At 50.6% G+C, this 17,758-nt stretch overlaps 2 protein-coding genes across 3 annotated transcripts; both read left to right on the forward strand.

Annotated features, from left to right (window-relative positions):
* Window positions 1-586: 586 nt before the first annotated feature.
* LOC125966836 (tryptophan 5-hydroxylase 1) lies at window positions 587-4,008 on the forward strand (the record flags this gene model as incomplete). The annotated part of the gene is made up of 8 exons (XM_049717312.1): window positions 587-654; window positions 733-929; window positions 1,348-1,410; window positions 1,488-1,560; window positions 2,446-2,572; window positions 2,653-2,748; window positions 3,186-3,319; window positions 3,527-4,008. Coding segments are annotated over 8 exons (993 nt in total), but the record flags the coding sequence as incomplete, so codon positions are not given.
* A 1,818-nt stretch (window positions 4,009-5,826) lies between these two features.
* LOC125967012 (CD81 antigen) lies at window positions 5,827-15,834 on the forward strand. 2 transcript variants are annotated; one of them, XM_049717675.2, is made up of 8 exons: window positions 5,827-6,031; window positions 9,190-9,304; window positions 12,192-12,289; window positions 12,372-12,446; window positions 12,580-12,702; window positions 12,932-13,030; window positions 13,370-13,453; window positions 13,534-15,834. In XM_049717675.2, exons 1-8 carry the CDS (start codon window positions 5,966-5,968, stop codon window positions 13,594-13,596), a joined length of 723 nt encoding a protein of 240 aa, XP_049573632.1. In that variant the 5' UTR covers window positions 5,827-5,965; the 3' UTR covers window positions 13,597-15,834. The 2 variants fall into 2 exon arrangements, with proteins under 2 accessions (XP_049573632.1, XP_049573631.1); XM_049717674.2 differs by lacking the exon at window positions 9,190-9,304 and having other exon boundaries at window positions 5,847-6,031.
* The last annotated feature ends 1,924 nt before the right edge of the window (window positions 15,835-17,758 follow it).

The following is a 17,758-nucleotide window of genomic DNA, read 5'->3' on the forward strand; positions in this document are numbered from 1 at the left end:
CCCAGCACGCCGACGCGGTGGAGATCATGCCAGAGAGCCAACGCCATGCCGAGGACCGAGACCGGACTGCGGATGGTAGGCCCGTGCGGATCGTACACCCAAACGGCCATACGTATGTTGATTGATTGATTGATTGATTGATTGATTGATTGGTTGATTGATTGGTTGATTGATTGGTTGGACTCAAGCCTCGCACCACTCCAGCGTTGTTTTATAAACATCAGACAAAATGTGTTTTTCAAGCGCCTCAAAGCAGAAAACGCTAACGTACACTTTTTTGCATCCATCAATGAGAAGTGCAAGTTCATCATCATCATCATCATAGACGAGCTCCTCTTTCCATCAAAACCGATAATGTTTCCAAACCCCCCCCCCACACACACACACACACCAGATGCATTTGTTTCAGTGGGGCGGGCAGTTCCCTGGTTCCCCGAGAAGATTTCCGATCTGGATCTCTGCAAGCAGGTCCTGATGTACGGCTCCGACTTGGACGCCGACCATCCGGTTTGTTCCGGCCAAAGTCACAAAGCCGACGAGGCAAATCCATCAAGGCAGAAGGCAAATGTGGTCGGTCTCTTTGTAGGGATTCAAGGACAGCGTTTACCGCAAACGAAGGAACTACTTTGCCGATTTGGCTCGCGGCTACAAACAGTAAGTTGCTACCTCTTTTTTTTCCTCCTTCTCCTTCTTTGTGTTGTTTTTTAAAGCGCTGTCGCTCATGGTTCGCAGCGGTGAGCAGATCCCCCGTGTGGACTACACGGCGGAGGAGGTCCAGACCTGGGCTCGAGTCTTCCGGGAGCTCAACAAACTTTACCCCAGCCACGCCTGCAAGGAGTTTCTCAACAACCTTCCCCTGCTGGTCCAACACTGCAACTACAAGGAGGACAACATCCCCCAGCTGGAGGACGTCTCGCGCTTCCTCAAAGGTGCCCCGAGCGCAAAAATGAGACCAAAACGAGTCTTCGGCTCGACATGTCAAAGATGGGTTTGCCTGGAAGTTGTACACAACAGACTTTTTAGCACATTTTTGTCAAGTAAGCAACATCAATTGGGAGCCTAACATGCATGTTTTGTCCATTTTCACGCACACACACACACACACACACACACACACTTTTAAAATGTCTAACGTGCACCTTTTCATATCATCAGAGACAAGTTAGTCCGTCGTAAAAGCAAACGGGCTGCTGACGCAGGTCTGTCATGTGTAAAGATGGAAAACAATTGGAGTAGACCTTTGTTTGATTTTGTTAACATTACAGGCAATTTGGCGTTCACATTTTTGGGAGTATTGAAGACAGATATTGTGTGTGTGCGTGTGTGCGTGTGCGTGTGCGTGTGTAGAGCGCTCTGGTTTCAGCATCCGTCCAGTGTGGGGCTACTTGTCTCCCCGAGACTTCCTGGCAGGTTGAGACTTTTTCAAGCCTTTTAGATACGGCACCTCTTTGATGCCCCGTTGACGCAAATCTCCCTGCCCTGGGCAGGTTTGGCCTTCCGCGTCTTCCACTGCACTCAGTACGTCCGGCACAGCTCAGACCCCTTTTACACACCCGAACCGTAAGTCCAAAGGCAGCGCACAAAAGCGCTCAGTGCGTGAGCCCTTTATTTCCATCCCGTTCCATGTGTGCTTGCACAAACGTGGACCTTTGCTTCAAATTTGCTTTGGCTCAAACATTGACCATGTCTTCATCATCTTTGATGTATACAAAACGACGTGACTTGAGTCAAAATCTGCAAATGGGCTTTGACTTTTACACAATTCATGGTTAGGCTAGTGACGTTTTTGTGGCGGGCCGCATGGTAGACGTCGTTTCCCTCGGAGGGCCATTGTAACCGTCAACGTCGTATATCATCTATCAGAGTGTATTGATGAATAGCTAGTTTTGAGATCAGAGACTAGTACAAAGTGTTTCGAAATTTGAAAAAGAGGAATGCTAACAAAAGTTGCTAGCAATCTCTCTATTTTTGAAAGTGAAAACAATTTGTAGTCGATGCACAATTTGTCTTTGCGGGCCACATAAAATCATTTGGTGGGCCGCCGTATCTGGCCCCCGGGCCTCGATGGGCTAGTTGATGACTAAATTGCCTCTGAAAAACCTTTTCATTCTGGTCACTGAAGACGAAATGGTCTGAAAAAACACGGTGGCTCTATTGGGCACTAACATGTAAAAAAAAAAAAAAAAAAAACATACATGAGACTAATCCCAGACTATGAACCATCTCACTATGAGACTCTTCATTGTCTTGCGTAAAGAAGCAAGTTGGCTTCGTCCGGGACGCAAAAGCCTCCTTGAGGTTTTGGGCACAACAGCTCGTTGTTGCTGACGTCTTTCTAAATGCTACGCTATCACCATGTGCTTTTTTTGTTTTTGTGGCTGGCGTCGGCCGCCTGACCGCCTGACCGCCTGGCCGCGCGCCCGCCCGGCCGCCCGCCCGGCGCAGGGACACATGCCACGAGCTGCTGGGCCACGTGCCGCTGCTGGCCGAGCCCAGCTTCGCGCAGTTCTCGCAGGAGATGGGCTTAGCGTCGCTGGGGGCCGACGACGACGCCGTGCGCAAACTGGCCACGGTGAGCGAGCGAGCGAGCGAGCGACCCTAACGAGGCGCGGCGCTGCGCTGCGCGGCTCTTTCTCAACCTCTTTGCTTCAGTGCTACTTCTTCACGGTGGAGTTCGGACTGTGCAAGCAGGACGGACGACTTCGCGCCTACGGGGCTGGCCTGCTCTCGTCCGTGGGCGAGCTCAAGGTAGCGCCCAGGCCGCCGCCTACTTTCCGCTTTGCAAACCTTTTCCCATTTTTAAACGTAATTGTCAGCGATTTGTTTTTCATTCATTGGTTTGGATTGATACGCAATTAGTTTTGTACATTGTTTTGGCCCGTGTGATTCTTAGTTTGTTGCCTTTTTTGTTTTGTTTTTAATCATGGCAATTGTAATTTTCAAGACTGAATCACTTGAATTCAGTCACTTGAATTATTATTGTTAGCTTGCCATTCAATTGACAGTTGGCCATCAGTGCACTTTTGAATTAGTTTGCATTCCATTTTGCGATGTTGCTGCCCCTTAGCGGCCAAACCCAAAACGTGGGTGTCTGAATTCAGAAGGACGTTTTTGTTTGTTTGTCTGTTTGTTTGTTTGTTTTGCTCGTGTTTGTAATTTTGTGCGTGTGCGTCCTTTGCGGCGAGCACGCGCTGTCGGGCGAGGCCGAGGTGCGTCCCTTCGATCCTCGGCTGACGTGCGACGAGGAATGCGTCATCACCGCCTTCCAGAACGTCTACTTCGTCACCGAAACCTTCGACGACGCCAAGAGCAAAATGAGGTCGGGGAAAGAAAAAAGAAAATACGTTGAGTCCGCGAAATGTGTAAATAAGACTTCCTACTTTAAACATATTTCAAAAGAACATTGTCGTAAGATTGGCACTTCAAACTTAAGAACAACAACCAAAATCTCCGGCTAAGCACCCAAGTTACTTGAACCTTGTAAAATGGTGACCCTTTTTGCAACCGCTCGCTCGCTCGCTCGCAGGGAGTTTGCCAAGCGCATCCGCCGGCCCTTCTCGGTGCGCTACGACGCGTACACGCAGAGCGTGGCCGTGCTGAAAGACAGCGGCAGCATCCAAACGCTGCTCCGAGATCTGCGCCACGAGCTGGACGTGGTGGACGACGCCCTCAACAGGCTGGGCAGGCGCAGCGCAGCGCAGCGCCGCCCGCCGCCGTCGCCGCCGCCGTCGTCGCCGCCGCAGCCGCCCTGTGACGCGTGAGCGAGCTTGTGCTAAGGCCAGCCGGAGACGTTTCATCAACATGAAATGAAGTCTTGGTTGAATGAACGCACTCATGATTTGTGTCTCCAAAATGCTCTTAAGTTTGTAAAAGGGAAAAAGGCAATTTTCTGAAAAAGGTCAACGCTATTCTCTGCTGATGAAAAAGAGCTAATGACGCCATTTGTGGTTTGTTCCGCAAGCGTCAATGTTGTCATGTTTGAAACATAAAATGAAGCTGGTATCAAGAGCCACTTGCGCAAATGCTTGTTATTAAGAGCGCCTTTGCCGAATTGACAGGTGTGACGAGCCCACTTTTGAGCAGCCCCAACATTTTGGACCGCTTTAGATTCATTTTGGTAACTGTCTTGATTTTAACAAGCAAAAAAAAAAAAATAATCAAAACCAAACGCAGGTTTTTCACAACAAAATACATGACAGCCAGTTTTGTTGGCGCTAAGACAAAAGGCGACCGTGGCAGTTTTTGACAAAACGCCAACACGCTGCTTGCTGCCAAAAAGGCTCGCTCGTTCGCTCGCTTTCTCGCTCTCTCGCCCCCCTTCCTTCCTTCCCTCCCTCCCCACCAGAGCAGTGGTTCTTAACCTTGTTGGGGGTACCGAACCCCACGAGTTTCATATGCACCTTCACCAAAGTGTTTTTTTTTTTTTTTTTTTTTTAATTCAAGACATAGATGTTTTTACTAATGCACAAAATGAGCTGTGCATGAACATCACCTTGTTCAAAGAACAAAACCAACACAATGCATGAACTCGCAACACATTACATACTGGCAAATCAGAAGCTACACGATAAAACAGGTTTGTTCGGACCTCCTCAGTGGGGGCTCTGTCGAACCCCTGAGACCAACTCACCGAACCCAGGTTAAGAACCACGGCTCCAGAGGAATTGCTTCTGGCCGACGACAACATCGGCGGCGCCTAGTACCGCCTAGAAGGCAGTCCGGGTCGGTCACCTTTGGAACAGTTTGCCCGGGATCACACTCGCTCGATTCGTGCACTTTTGCAGCGTGCACCGCAGCGTGCTCTGTGGGACTCTGTGGGACCATTCCACATGGCGCAATTGCACCAACACAATCATCATCAGCAGCAGCAGCAGCATTCAAAGCGGGCGCATTTTGTGAGAGACATACGACGATGCACCGCTCTGCGTCGAGCGGAAGTGCGAGAAAAAGGTGCATTCTGGGAGCTCACTTTTTCTTGGGTCTCCGCGACAGACTGTTGCAACACTGTGGCACTTGTGACGTAAGCGTCATTTTTTTTTTGTGGGGGGGGGGGACGAATTACGCGAAGACTCATTGTGGATGGATCGGGAGACTCCGGATAACAATTTCAACCGTATGGAAATTGCCTATATGCATTTGAAGAGATCAAAACGCTGATCTTTGAGAGGCAATAGCTAGGCAGTGCATGATGGGAATCGTAGTCGGACCGGGCAGGACCGAGCTCTCGCCCAGCAGGCGGGACGGCAATCGGGGGCGGGTTCATTCGTCACTTCTTTGTTTTTGTCGCTTTGTTCGTTCGCTTGGGCTTGACTCACACTTCATTGAGAGATTAAACACGCGCTTCTGCCACAGTATCAACAAATGTGGGCTCAAAATACATCCATAAATGGGAATAACGTGGCCCTAAGTGACATCAAACGATTCAATGTGTTGAAACGGGCCAAAATATTGCGCGCTACTTTGGCTGCGCGTGCGTGCGTGCGTGTGTTGGAGGCGCGAGCACCTATCGCGGTGCAGTCTGGGAATTGTAGTCAGCGCAGTGTGTGTCGCGCGTTCCACATGGCCCATTGAGCCTTTAAACACGTCCATGAACAGTCATGAGAAGATCTACGCAACCCCAGGTGACAATTTATACAGCACAGAAAACGAATACAATCGCGAGAACTCGAGACGTGAAGCCGAAATGGGCGGAAGAGACGTCACCCACGAGCGATTTGATTGGAAGAGGCGGGCCGCGAAACAGCCTGGCGTCGCAGCCCTTGGATTGGTGGGAGGGGAGGGGAGGGAAGCGGGGGGGGGGGAGGGTCTGGTGGGAGGGTCCAGGGGACTAACGGAGGAGGAGGAGGACGGGGTCTCGGGGGAAGCTCCTCGCGTTGGGTGTTGTCTTCTTCTTGGAGTGTGGAGCCGTTCGTTTCGTTTCGTTGCCGTCCCGTTAAGTCAAGTCGTCCGCCAAATCTCTGTCAGCATGGGCGTCGAGGGCTGCACCAAATGCATCAAGTACCTGCTCTTCTTCTGCAACTTCATCTTCTGGGTGAGCGCTTCAACCATGTTGTGTGCGTGCGTGCCCGCGTGTCTTCCCCCCCCCCCCCTCTTTTTAATGGCCTCGTTGTGCCCCACCCGAGCACCCTGTTTTTCTTTTTCTTCTACGGGCGCTCGACCCGCGTCGAGTCGTTCGCTTCAAGGCCCAACGGAGCTTGCGAGGCTCCGGCCGGGCGGGCGGCCAGACGGCCGGCCAGCGCATGCACGTCAAATCCGCCACACCACAAGCGCGTGGAGTCAGCCCCTCAAAGCGAAACATAGGTTCCGTTGTCGAGGGGGCGCGAGACTTTGCTTTAGCCTGATTCTCAAATTCTGCGTGGACGCCATTTAGCACATTTCAAATGTTGCACTCCGAGTCATCGTTTGGTCGACGGTTTGTGATCACGCGCGCGCGCGTCCGCCCGCCCGACTGCGCGAGTCTTGTCTTTCTCTGTGTGTTTATCAATTGGTGGTTTCCATCTGCCGCGCCAATTTTCTGTCTGTCAGCGTGAACGAGTGCGACTTGTGTGGTGCTGCGTGCGCGTGCGTGCGTGCGTGCGTGACTTTGTTTTATTATATGTGAAGTGGGTGTGTTTGATTGCGAGACAATGTGTGTGTGCGTATTCTCGTTATTCGGTTCTAGCCTTGGCATCACACAAAACGAAGCCGCCGCCGCCGCAGCCACACACGTCTGGCCACGCCCACGATGTTAGATGTTGAAACATTTTGTATGCGAGTCGAGAAATTGGATTGATGCTCACACCAAAGTCCAGTTTATTTCAATAGCCTTAAATCACAGACAAGTGTCAAAGGGCTTCAAAATTGACCATTTTTCCTCAACATCCCCTGATCTTAACTCCCAAGAGGGAGGGCAAGGAAAAACTCCCCAAAACGACTGGGAAAGGAAAAAAATGCAAATGACTGTGCAGAGGAACTCAATGTCATTCAACTTTGAAGCAGGTCGAGTATTAGTTGATGGAGCTAGCATGTGCGGCTGTTTCATTTGCTCACGCCTCCGACTGGGACAACTTTGTGCTCTTGTGGTTCCGTTGCCAAGTGGAGCCCACGCACACAAAAACATTGGAATAGTCATCTTTGGTCGTCACTGGGATTTTGTGGGTCTTCCCACTGAGTCAGAGTGAGTCCTTCTTTCCACACTGTGTGTTACTGCATGTGTGTGTGTGTGTGTGTGAGAAAGAAAGGGAGAGAAAACATTTGTGAGTGTGTTTGATGTATTCATTTTCAATGAGCATGTGATTTGGGTGAGCAATTAAGCACGGTTTTTGTGAGTAATCGTGCAAGTGTGAGTGTGCACACTTGTGTGTGTCAAGTCCAATTGACGTATGCGTAATAAGAACGGAAATGAATGGTCGCTGATGACCGGGCGCTTTTGCAGGCCACTTTGCGCGCACATGGGAAGCTCAAGTGGTCCGGCGGGCGGGCGGGCGGGCGCTTGACGCCGGATGTCTTTATCTCTGGTCAAGAGTGCAAGGAGCCAGCCGCCTTGAATGTCGGACATAAAAGTGAAACATTAACGAGAGAGACGGCCGCCAGAAGAACATGAAATGAAAGTCCAAATAATTGCAGAACGCACGTACATGTGCCAAAAGGAAGGGCGGGCAGCATTTTCATTTCATTTGCTGCGTTTCTTTCAACTCTTTCAGGTCAAATTTGAGGAGATTCCATTTATCGCTCGCCCCCATTTGTTTCTGGCATGTTCAATTTTTTTTTTTCTACAAGTCTCTCACTGATTTACAATTGAATTGCTTTTCCTTCCTTCCTTCCGTCTGTTTTAGGAAGGCTAAAAGAAGGTTGCTTTTTCAATCTTTGCCGCGGCCCTTGAGAACGACGAGGGCCGTCGTCCTCTACTGTCCGTCACTAGCCGATATTTTCACCAAAATTCGGTTGGGTTGGGGCAAACAAGTGGGCAGCCCTTCCCGTGGCCACTCCTGACATTTGCCCATTGAGTGCTTCCGGGCAAACAAAAAAGGAGAGAGCAAATGGCGCACTTTTCTCCTTCTTGATTGTTAGGGCTCCGTTTGGTACGTCCCGGCGGGGAGCCCGCTCTGGAACAGGCCCTAGTAAAAAAAGCACCCATCGTCCGGCCGCCCTTCCTTCCCCTCCCGATTTCAACTTTTGATCGCTAAGGAGCCTCGGATGGCAAAATGCCTCGCCCGCCTGTGTTGCAAGTTACAAACGTGCGCAAAACGCTTTGCATGCCCGTCCCACATTAGAGCTTTTAGCGTTATTAGCTCCGGTTTCCATAAATCACGGCCGGGTGGACACAGAGAGAGAGACAGAGAGAGAGAGAGAGAGAGAGAGAGAGAGAGAGAGAGGGTTAAGAGGTGGTCTCGCTATAGGGGGAGGGGAGGGATCCGAATGGGAAGCGGGAGGCCGGCCGCACCCCATCCCCCCGCATTCTCCTGAAACACAGCCCAGCTTGGTCATGTTTGAGGCAGCCGCGCTCCCATTGGCCAGCGGCGGCTGGCTCGCCATTGGCGAAGCTCGGGCGTCTCGGGGGGTGTTTTCCCACCTTTCCACGCACGTTCGCTCCTATACCCCCCCCACCCCCCCACCCTTCCCAACCACCGCCGCGCTGTGGAATGTGCGAGCAACAGATGGTGGAGCAATCAGCATGTGTTCCACAAGCGTCGTGGACTTTGTGCCGCTTGGCAAAGAAACCAGCCTCTCGCTCGCTCGCTCGCTCGCTCGCTCGCTCGGGTGTTTCCAAAACTCCCGGAAGAAGCCAACTTGGAAAAGTAGAAAGGGACAGGCCAGCAAGTCGCACACACAGCAACAGCCAAGTATCCAAAATTTGCCCTTCAAAAGTTTTGGGTTGGGTGCAATTTACATGATAACTTTGCTTTCTCGGGCCCATCATGGGACCCTTTTCAAAAAACAAAAATGGCAGAAAACACCAAACGTAGTGGCTTTCTGCTCCATCCTTTACCGCCTCTGGTGCGTCTCTGCTCTGCTCTGCTGCGCGTGCATGCGTTGGTCGCCACCGGCGTCGTCGTGCGGCCGCAGTTGCCGGGCGGCTTTCGCTCCGACGAGCGCCGGCCGACACGTTTGGCCGTCCCGCCCAAAACAACGTACAATGCAACCTTTTTCACCACCTCCTTCATTGAATGTTGAAATTTCAGACACCTTTACACTTTTACTTTCTTTCAGCTGGCCGGCTGCGTGATTTTGGGCGTGGCCCTGTGGCTGCGTCACGACCCGCAGACCAGCAGCCTGCTGGAGATCAACTTTGAGGGACAGCAGGCGCCCGGCACCTTCTACATCAGTACGTCCGTCCTCTCTCCCTCCCTCCCTCCCTCCCTCCCTCCCTTTCTTTCTTTCTTGCTTCCCCCTTTCACAAAGACAACACAACATAAAGCAGGCCCACACTCGTGGTCAGTTGGCACCTTTCACACACTCTTTCAAAATGAAAACTGCTTGAAATATGCCCCCGATATTTTGACTTTACAGGAAGCTTGAACTGGATCAGAAACAGAACAACCCAATTGAAGGGGGAAAGCTCCAAAGTAAAGAAATATGAGGAGAGCATATCCATAGTTTTGTATGATCATTGGTGACTGGATTGTATTTCTGGAGCTCACACTTGGTGCCCTTCTTGTGTCTTCCTCCCTCTTCTTCACTTCTTGAGGGGAGTGACGACATGGCTATTTTGATCCATTATCCTTTTTTAGAAGGGACATGTTGAAAATTCAATCAATAAAAGGCCCGGATGCCTTTTCAACGGACCAGGCGGGTCGGAGCCAAGAGAGCAACATGCGTTTGACGCCCGGCCCGGCCAGCCAGCTCCGTGGGCGCAAAGCCCCGCCTCCAGCGGACTCCGCCTCAAATGGACATCAACTATTGATGGAGACAAACGTGACATCCACACGCTCACTCGCGTGAAAGGCGGCCAGAGCGCCAGCCTTTGAAAGCATCCGGCTTTCACACAACTTTTGACCACCGCCGTCAGCGACAAGCCCGGCCGGCGCCAGGCAAATTCACACAACGGCCCGCCCGCCGCCGGCAAAGGCGCCAGCCACAGTGTGACTTTGAGGCTCCAGCCCGATGGGTCCGTTTGACAGCCGGCCGCTCGCTCGCTTGCTCACTCGTCTGAGCAGGTTTACCCCATTTGAGCCTTTGGGGCATTCCAAACGAAGCAAGCGCTCCCTGATGCCCTTCTAGCAACGCTGACTGCCGCGAGTTGTAGGGTTAGCGCCACTGGGACGCGGCCGGCAAGAATTTGGTGGCTTGCTGTGATTGTGACACGTGAGGCCCCCCGAGGGCTCCAAAGTGGAAAGAAGGACTTTTCTTTCAGCCATTTCTGTCGTGGCATCTCGTGATGGAGAAAAGGCCTCGGCCGTGATGTCGTCGCCCATTTAGGGAAAGCCGAGGAGCGAAGAAAAGGCCTCCCTCGTCGGTGTCGGAAAAAATTCCTCACTGGCCGACCGGCCGCACCCCTCCCCCTCACTCCTCCCTTTCTTCCCCATCTGCTGGTGGTTAGCATGCGAGTCACGCTGTCTCGCGCCTGGATTTCTTTCTTTTTTTTTTTCTTCCCCTTTCTCCTTCTATTTCCTTCCCTTCAGCCAAAAGGCCCCTCCTCCTCGTCGCCTGGAAATGATCACAGTGGAAGCTTGGCACATCTGCGGCGCCCAAGTAGTCTGTCTGTCCGTCCGTCCGTCCGTCCGTACCCATGTTAGCGGTCCAGGAGATAGACGGCTCCCGCTCCAACATTTGATGAGTCACAAGTTCCTCTTGTCATTTCCTGCGCAGAGCCGCCACTTTGAGGCTTTTGGCCAACCTCTCGGGAGAATTGGGTCACGCGCTCAGAGCACTTTGCTCGCCTCGTTAGTGGCGACGGGGGAGGAAAACAAAAGTCAATATGCTTTAGAACCGTGGAGGATGTCAAAACTGTGGCAGAGTGATACAAAGGAAGAAGGAAAGCACCTCACTCCCCCTTTGAATTGATTTGGTTTGTAGCCAGCCTTCAATGAAAAGCAAAAACTTGCGCTTATGCTAGCCGTCCATCCAATTTCAGAACTTTCGCGTCATGTGACTCGTTTGTGTCGATAACGGCATCCTGTTAACAGATGCCCGCTTTCGGCGGAGGGAGGCAAAGTGAACGTCAAGCAAAGATGCCTTCCAAAAAAAAAAGGACAAAGAGACGCCCGCCCGCGGCGTGGAATAGCAACCGGCAAGCAAGGGAGGAACGCTCTGGCCAACTCTATTTTCTGTGGACTAGTTCTATTTATTTTGGAGCGGCAAAAACACATCCAGGAATGATGAACCAGGCTAAAACGTGAACATCTGTTTTCAAAATAAAGGCCAGGACAGGAAACGGAAAGTGGCAGAGGCAAAGGCCTCTCTCTCTCTCTCGCATTGTGTCCTGTAACAATGGTGGGCGGGCGGTCGAGCTAATTGGGGCTAGCGCAGCACATCTGGAGGCGACATCAAGCGCCGACATTATCTGCCAACGTTGCCGGTTCAATCTCAAGTTGAAGACTTTTTTTGTTGACGACGAGGCTCCCTCTTTGCTCTTTGCTCTAGCACGAGCTAGCAGAATTAGCCACGGGCCAAGTTCTCTGTCACACAACGTGAGATCTGGCCTTGGCCGATTGGCGTAGATGATGGCGACGGCAGGCGGGCGGGCGGGCGAGCGATTAAATCAAGCTGGACAGGAAAGGACGCTTAAGGGAAATGGAATTACGGCAGCTATGAAAGATGGCGGCCGGCTGGGCGGGCTTTCGGCCAAGGTATTGATTTAGAAATGCGCATTAGCGCGAGTGGCTCTGCGGACGGAGCGGGGATGCCGGGCCGCAATTGAATCACACGCCTGACGAGGCCGGCTAATGACAACGATGATGATGGCGGCCCGGCCTCCGCTTCCAACCGCAGTGACATCATCGCAACGCGTACGAGTTGAATTCGATTCAAGAGAAGGGCAAACCTGTCTGCTTTCAAGCATCATCATCATCGCTCGCTCAGTCACTTCCTGTTCCATTTGGGATTTCTTTGTTGAGAGAGGGACAGGGCTGAAAATGTCAGCCCGTCCGTCAGCAGAGAACCCACGGACTGCCCCGCAAATTCCTTCCTTGAAATTCTTATCATGCTAATAGCCAGCATTTGGATTCATTAGGAGAAACATGTCTTGTCTCAGCTCAAATATTGCTTTTCAGGTGTGCACATTCTGATTGCGGTGGGCGCGGTGATGATGGTGGTGGGTTTCCTGGGATGCTACGGCGCCATCCAGGAGTCGCAATGCCTGCTGGGAACGGTCAGTCAGTCAGTCAGTCGCCACCAGAGCCGGACGGCGGGCGGCGTCCGTGTTTACGCTGTGCTGTGGTGCTCTTGTTCAGTTCTTTGCCTGCCTGGTCATCCTGTTTGCCTGCGAAGTGGCTGCCGGAATCTGGGGCTTCATGCACAAAGACACCGTAAGGCCACATGAGCTTTTTGGGGGCATAGATTGCATGACGGGGGCACATCAAATGATTCGGTGTGCCGTATCTGGCCTCGGCTTTGACACCAATGCTCTGATGCGAGCAAGCCTTTTTGACTGTGGAGCAGGTTTCCAAGGAGATGATCAACTTCTACGACTCCATCTACGACAAAGCCATGACGCAGAGCATCACCACTAACTCGGAGAAGAAGAAGGCGGCGGCCTCCGTGCTCAAAGTTTTTCACGAGACGGTACGAACATGAGCGCCGATCCATCCGTCCGTCGTATCACAACGTTCAATTTGTCACATTCGAATGTGAACCTTGCCACGTTTGGGCGCGATGACATCACGCCCAAATGTCAAATGAGCCAAGTTCAAGTGCCTTGCTAAAAACAGAACAATGATAGAGTGAAGTATTTTTTTTCCCAGAAGGGGGGGGGGGGGAACATCCGCTTGATTTTGTTTTTTTTTCTTTTTAGCTGAGCTGCTGTGGCAAAGGTCAAGGCACGTCCATTCTGACGCAATTCACCGACATCCTGGGCGTCACCGACCTCTGTCCCAGCTCCGGAACCTCCATCGTGAGTCTGCTCCGTGTTTGAAGTTCCCTACACAAATTGGACCGTTGTTTATTCTTTCTTTCTTTCATTTTGAGACTTTTTCATTTTGCTGGTGAATTTTTAAAATCCATTTTTCTTGAGCTGGGATGTGGCTAATGTACTTTTGTTTTTTGCTTTCCATTTTTTTTTTTTTACACCTGAGCGTATTTCTTATTGATTTTTGACTGACATGGTTGTATTTTAAAAGCATTCCTTTTTTAAGTTAACGTCCAACTTTCAACATATTGTTTGATTTCTTTTTCATTTTTTTCCTTGGGACTGATGTTGTCACTTTCATTGTTTGGGGGGGCGGTCTTGTAGAGCTGCCACAACCGCATCACCGAGCTGTTCTCCGACAAAATCTACCTGATCGGCATCTTCGCCCTGGTGGTCGCCATCATCATGGTAAGTGAAGCGTCGCCGTGCGGGCGGGCGGGCGGGTTCAGGCAGGCCCCGCTAACAACATTTTGTGCATACGTGCGCAGATCTTCGAGATGATCTTCAGCATGGTCCTGTGCTGCGGCATCCGCAACAGTCCGGTCTACTAGTCCTACCCGGCGTTCCTCTGCCGCATTTAGCTTGCTGGATTCCCGCATGGTGGCGTTTTGGTGGCGCCCGTCCGTCTTTTATTCCCCCGCGCTGGAGCCCACCTAACCCCGAGCCGACCTAACCCACCCACGTGTAGCTACGCAACAGTATATCTATCCTCTTTTTGAAAACACAACCCGGGTGCCCTCCTCTGGCAGAAAGAAAGTGCAGTTTGAAACTCTGCGCAAAAATGTACAAGCGAGCGTCGCTTGGGAATCTCTCCTTCCTTCCTTCCTTCCTTCACCGTTCTCGACAGAACATGGGTTTCACCAAAAACACCAGTTTGGGACCAATAAGTGGAGAAAAGGAGCAAGCCATTTCGCTCGAGATTTTACTTTTGGTATTCACAAATAATCTGACAATGATTTGCGTGTCCATTTTTGCCCCAGTTGAGGAGGGCACATGGGTTGTTGATAACATGTTGAAGTTGTTTTTTGCCACCCCCCCAGTGTTGGATGTATAAACTGTGTGTAAATATATATATATATAGATATTAACCGTGCTTTTTGAGCGCATGGATGTAACCGCGCACTGCCGTATGTTGGCGCTTTGTCCGCCACGTTCGCTCGCTTCCTGTCTCACTTTTTGGGAAAGCTGGAACCAAAGTCTGGATGCTGTCCGCCGCATGTTTACATGCGTTCAAAAATTGGAGGGAAAAAAAATAAATCAATCAAAAACGCAAACGACGCTCTTAAAATGATGAAGTCGATCGGTGGAAGCGTCAGGCACGGGTGTCCAAAAACCTTCTGTAGTTCCAAAAAGCGAGTTGATCAGAATTCCCCAAAAGAAAATAGTAACTCCATTCTTTTTCTGTGAACGACACTAACTTGCCTGCACTGGCAAAATGAAAACAAAAAAAACCGTCAGCTCACAAAATGTGTACTTTGTCGGCGATAACGATAAATCGGATGTTCTATAAACGAGCGGCAAAACGCCAACGACATACTGAGAAGTCGAAATAGTCCATTTTTTTTCTTGCGCAGCGAGCCGAGCTTCACCCACGTTGGCGGTGTCCAAATATTTCTGCCCGGCCCGCCAGGTAGGATTTTGAAAAATATGAAGGAAAAAAGTCAATGTTCAAAATGGTTGTTGTTTGTACAATTACACATAGCGCCTCATTTGAAAAGTTGTGTCTGCCAGATGTTTTGTAAAGTAGACAAAGGTTACGAATAAAAACAAACGTCAAGAGCAAAAACGTTGTAATTTGGAGATTTTGACCTGACTTTCCACCACATATTTTTCGCAATTCTAAAAGATAAAGAAACAAAGTCCAAACGATGACAACTGTTGATTTGTGCTTTCGTAACACTCGTTAGCACGTTGAACAAAAGTGCAACTTTTTGGAGTGCTGATGTGATAAAATGTCACCTTTACAAAATCACTTTGGAAAATACTGCCACAAGATGATGATGATGATGATTTTTTTTAACTCAGCGATAAGACCAAACAATCGGCTTGACAAAACAAAACAGCTGCATCGCTGTTACACTGAAGATTGAAAAACGTCGTATTGCAGACTGCTGTAAGATATTTGCTAACCGTAACGTAACGCTGTTTGGCCTTTTTGTTTTTTTCCTTTGTCTCTTTCAAACGCTTCGCCAGCACCGCCCACATTCTGTAAAAGTGGTGAAATGTTTTTATATGCGATAAAGGCTTAATGAAGGATTACACTGAAAAGCAAAGAAGAGCAAAGTTACCGTCACGTGAAGCGTGGATGTTTTTTTTTGTTTGTTTGTTTTCTGCATCGATATCTTAGCTGCAACGCATGTTGCCCTTTGGATGCCCCTGCCTGAAAGTTGACATTCGACTCGCGTCCTAAACAGATTGGACGAATGAAAATGCTATCATCGACGTGTTAGCTTGGCGCCGAAAGCCATCATCGCTAATGTTGCTCACCGGTCGGTTCCGTCCGTCCCTTAATGAGCCGAGCCGAGCCGCCGACCAAGCGGGCCACGTCCTCCTCCTCAAAGTGTCTCGTCGTCGTCGTCGTTGTTATCGTATTTACACTCCAATGTACTAATTAATTAGCAGAGGCCTCGTTTTTCCTTTGTCAGGTACGCCGTGAAGGAAAGGGTGAGGCTGTGGGCGGGGCCACTAGGCTCTCTGATTGGCTGCCGCCAGCCCACAGGCCCCTCCCACTGCCGACCCGCTCCTGTTTGCCCGAGTATATGAGGGATTAAATGTCTTTTACAGAGAAACTTGGCCTTTGTGTGCTTATTTGATTGAAAATGTTGCTTTTCCACGATGGACGCCCCTCATTCGGACTGAAGCGGTCGCCAGGGCGCACTTCAACAAACAAACAAGTATTGTACGGGCAATTTGTCGCGCCCTACCTAGCGCATGTTTTTGGGAGAACACGCGGACTCCGTACAGGAAGGCCGGAGCCGGAATCAAACACGCGGACTCCGTACAGGAAGGCCGGAGCCGGAATCAAACACGCGGACTCCGTACAGGAAGGCCGGAGCCGGAATCAAACCCGCTCCCCTCACCTCCCCTCCTCTGAGGCACACGCACAATGCCGCCTCTACTTTATTCTTGTGCGCATAAATCATTCATCACATTAGGGTCTCCAAAACACCAGAAAAGTATTCACTGAGGTCAGGAAAAGTCGCTAATATTTATCAGTAGCCGCTTTTGACCCAAAAAACCCAAATCCCCCAAGAATACAGTCAAGTGGTGGTTTCAGCTATAACTGTCTTGACTTGCAAGTTTTTGGGAGACACGAGCTGACACTCAAGTCAAGTTTTTGATCTGAGATACGCCAAAATTCCGAGATTTGAGTGCGCATCAGGCTGCCACCACTAGATGGCGACAGCGCACTTCTCAGCGGCCGGCCGGCCGGCCGTCCGGCCAGTCAGCATCAATTCACATCGGTTCCCTTACAAAGGAACGACAACACCAGTTGGTGGTGCTCATGCACCCTTAAAGGAGAAGTTAACTCCAAAATGTTCTTGACGGTTGCAAGTGAAGTTGGATGAGGCCCCACTTGTCTAAACATGCCATTCTTTTTGGATGAATACCATAATATATGTCTTGAAATGTTTGCCTCTCACTTGGCAAAGGCGCCAACGGCCGTCGGAGCGAACGTGCGGCAGGTGTTGATGAGATCCCACAAAAATGTGATGACGCTAATCGTCTATGACCTTTTGCAATTTGCGTCAGCATTAAGCTAGCAGAGGCTATTTGATTGTTTGAAATACACAAATGAACAATTGTACTTTTGCGGTGCCCAAAACTCAAGTTTGCACGCGCAAGTCAAAAAAGGAGACAAAATGAAGTGCCCCACGCCAGCTCACACAGTGTCATGGGAAAGTCCCAAGTGGGCTCGCTCGTATCTCAAGGCGCCAAATATGCTCTTTGCGCATCGATTGAAGGTTTGGCCACTTCTGACTTGACGTGCTGCCTCCGAATTCGCTCAATGTTCCGGAATGTTCTGATAATCCCGTCAGCCAGGCCACTGCCGTTCCTCCTTGCAGGGGAACCGGGGAAGCAGACGAGGAGGCGGAGCTACAACACCCAACACGACACACTTTGACTCAACAACAACACTCTGCTTTTACACTGGTGGCAGATGCGTGTGTGTGCATGTGTGTGTGCATGTGTGTGAGCGTGTGTGTGTGTGCATGTGTGTGTGAGCGTGTGTGTGTAGATTCAGGGGTCACGACCTCGTTACTAAGCGCTAATGTGAAACACGTTGGGAAGGCTGAAGGAGGAGTGGCCAAAACTACACCATCACACCATGAAAGTACACGACAGAATCCATCAGAAAAACTAAAGTACACAGCAAAGTACACGACCCGGTGTTGTTACACAATGTTTAGTGGAGGCCACTACATGACACAAAAATACACAAAAGGCTACAATGCACACTGAAGAGCATTACTGTTAGGTTACACAAGGGTTGAGGCTCCACTTTACGGGTACGCTAGGGAGGGAGGGACATGAGGGAGGGCACACAAAAGCAGACAAGAGTCCACAGGTCAGCGGGGCACCTTCTACTGCCGTTCATTCCACTCGCGTAAGGTGGTTCTTTTCCTTCAGTCAGTCAGTCAGTCAGCAGGTGGTCTATCCATCGGCTCGGCTCGGCTCGGCTCGGCTCAGCTCGGGCCGGCCCGGCCCGGC

The sequence above is a fragment of the Syngnathus scovelli genome, chromosome 4, assembly GCF_024217435.2.
Source record: "Syngnathus scovelli strain Florida chromosome 4, RoL_Ssco_1.2, whole genome shotgun sequence".
NCBI lineage: Eukaryota > Metazoa > Chordata > Actinopteri > Syngnathiformes > Syngnathidae > Syngnathus > Syngnathus scovelli.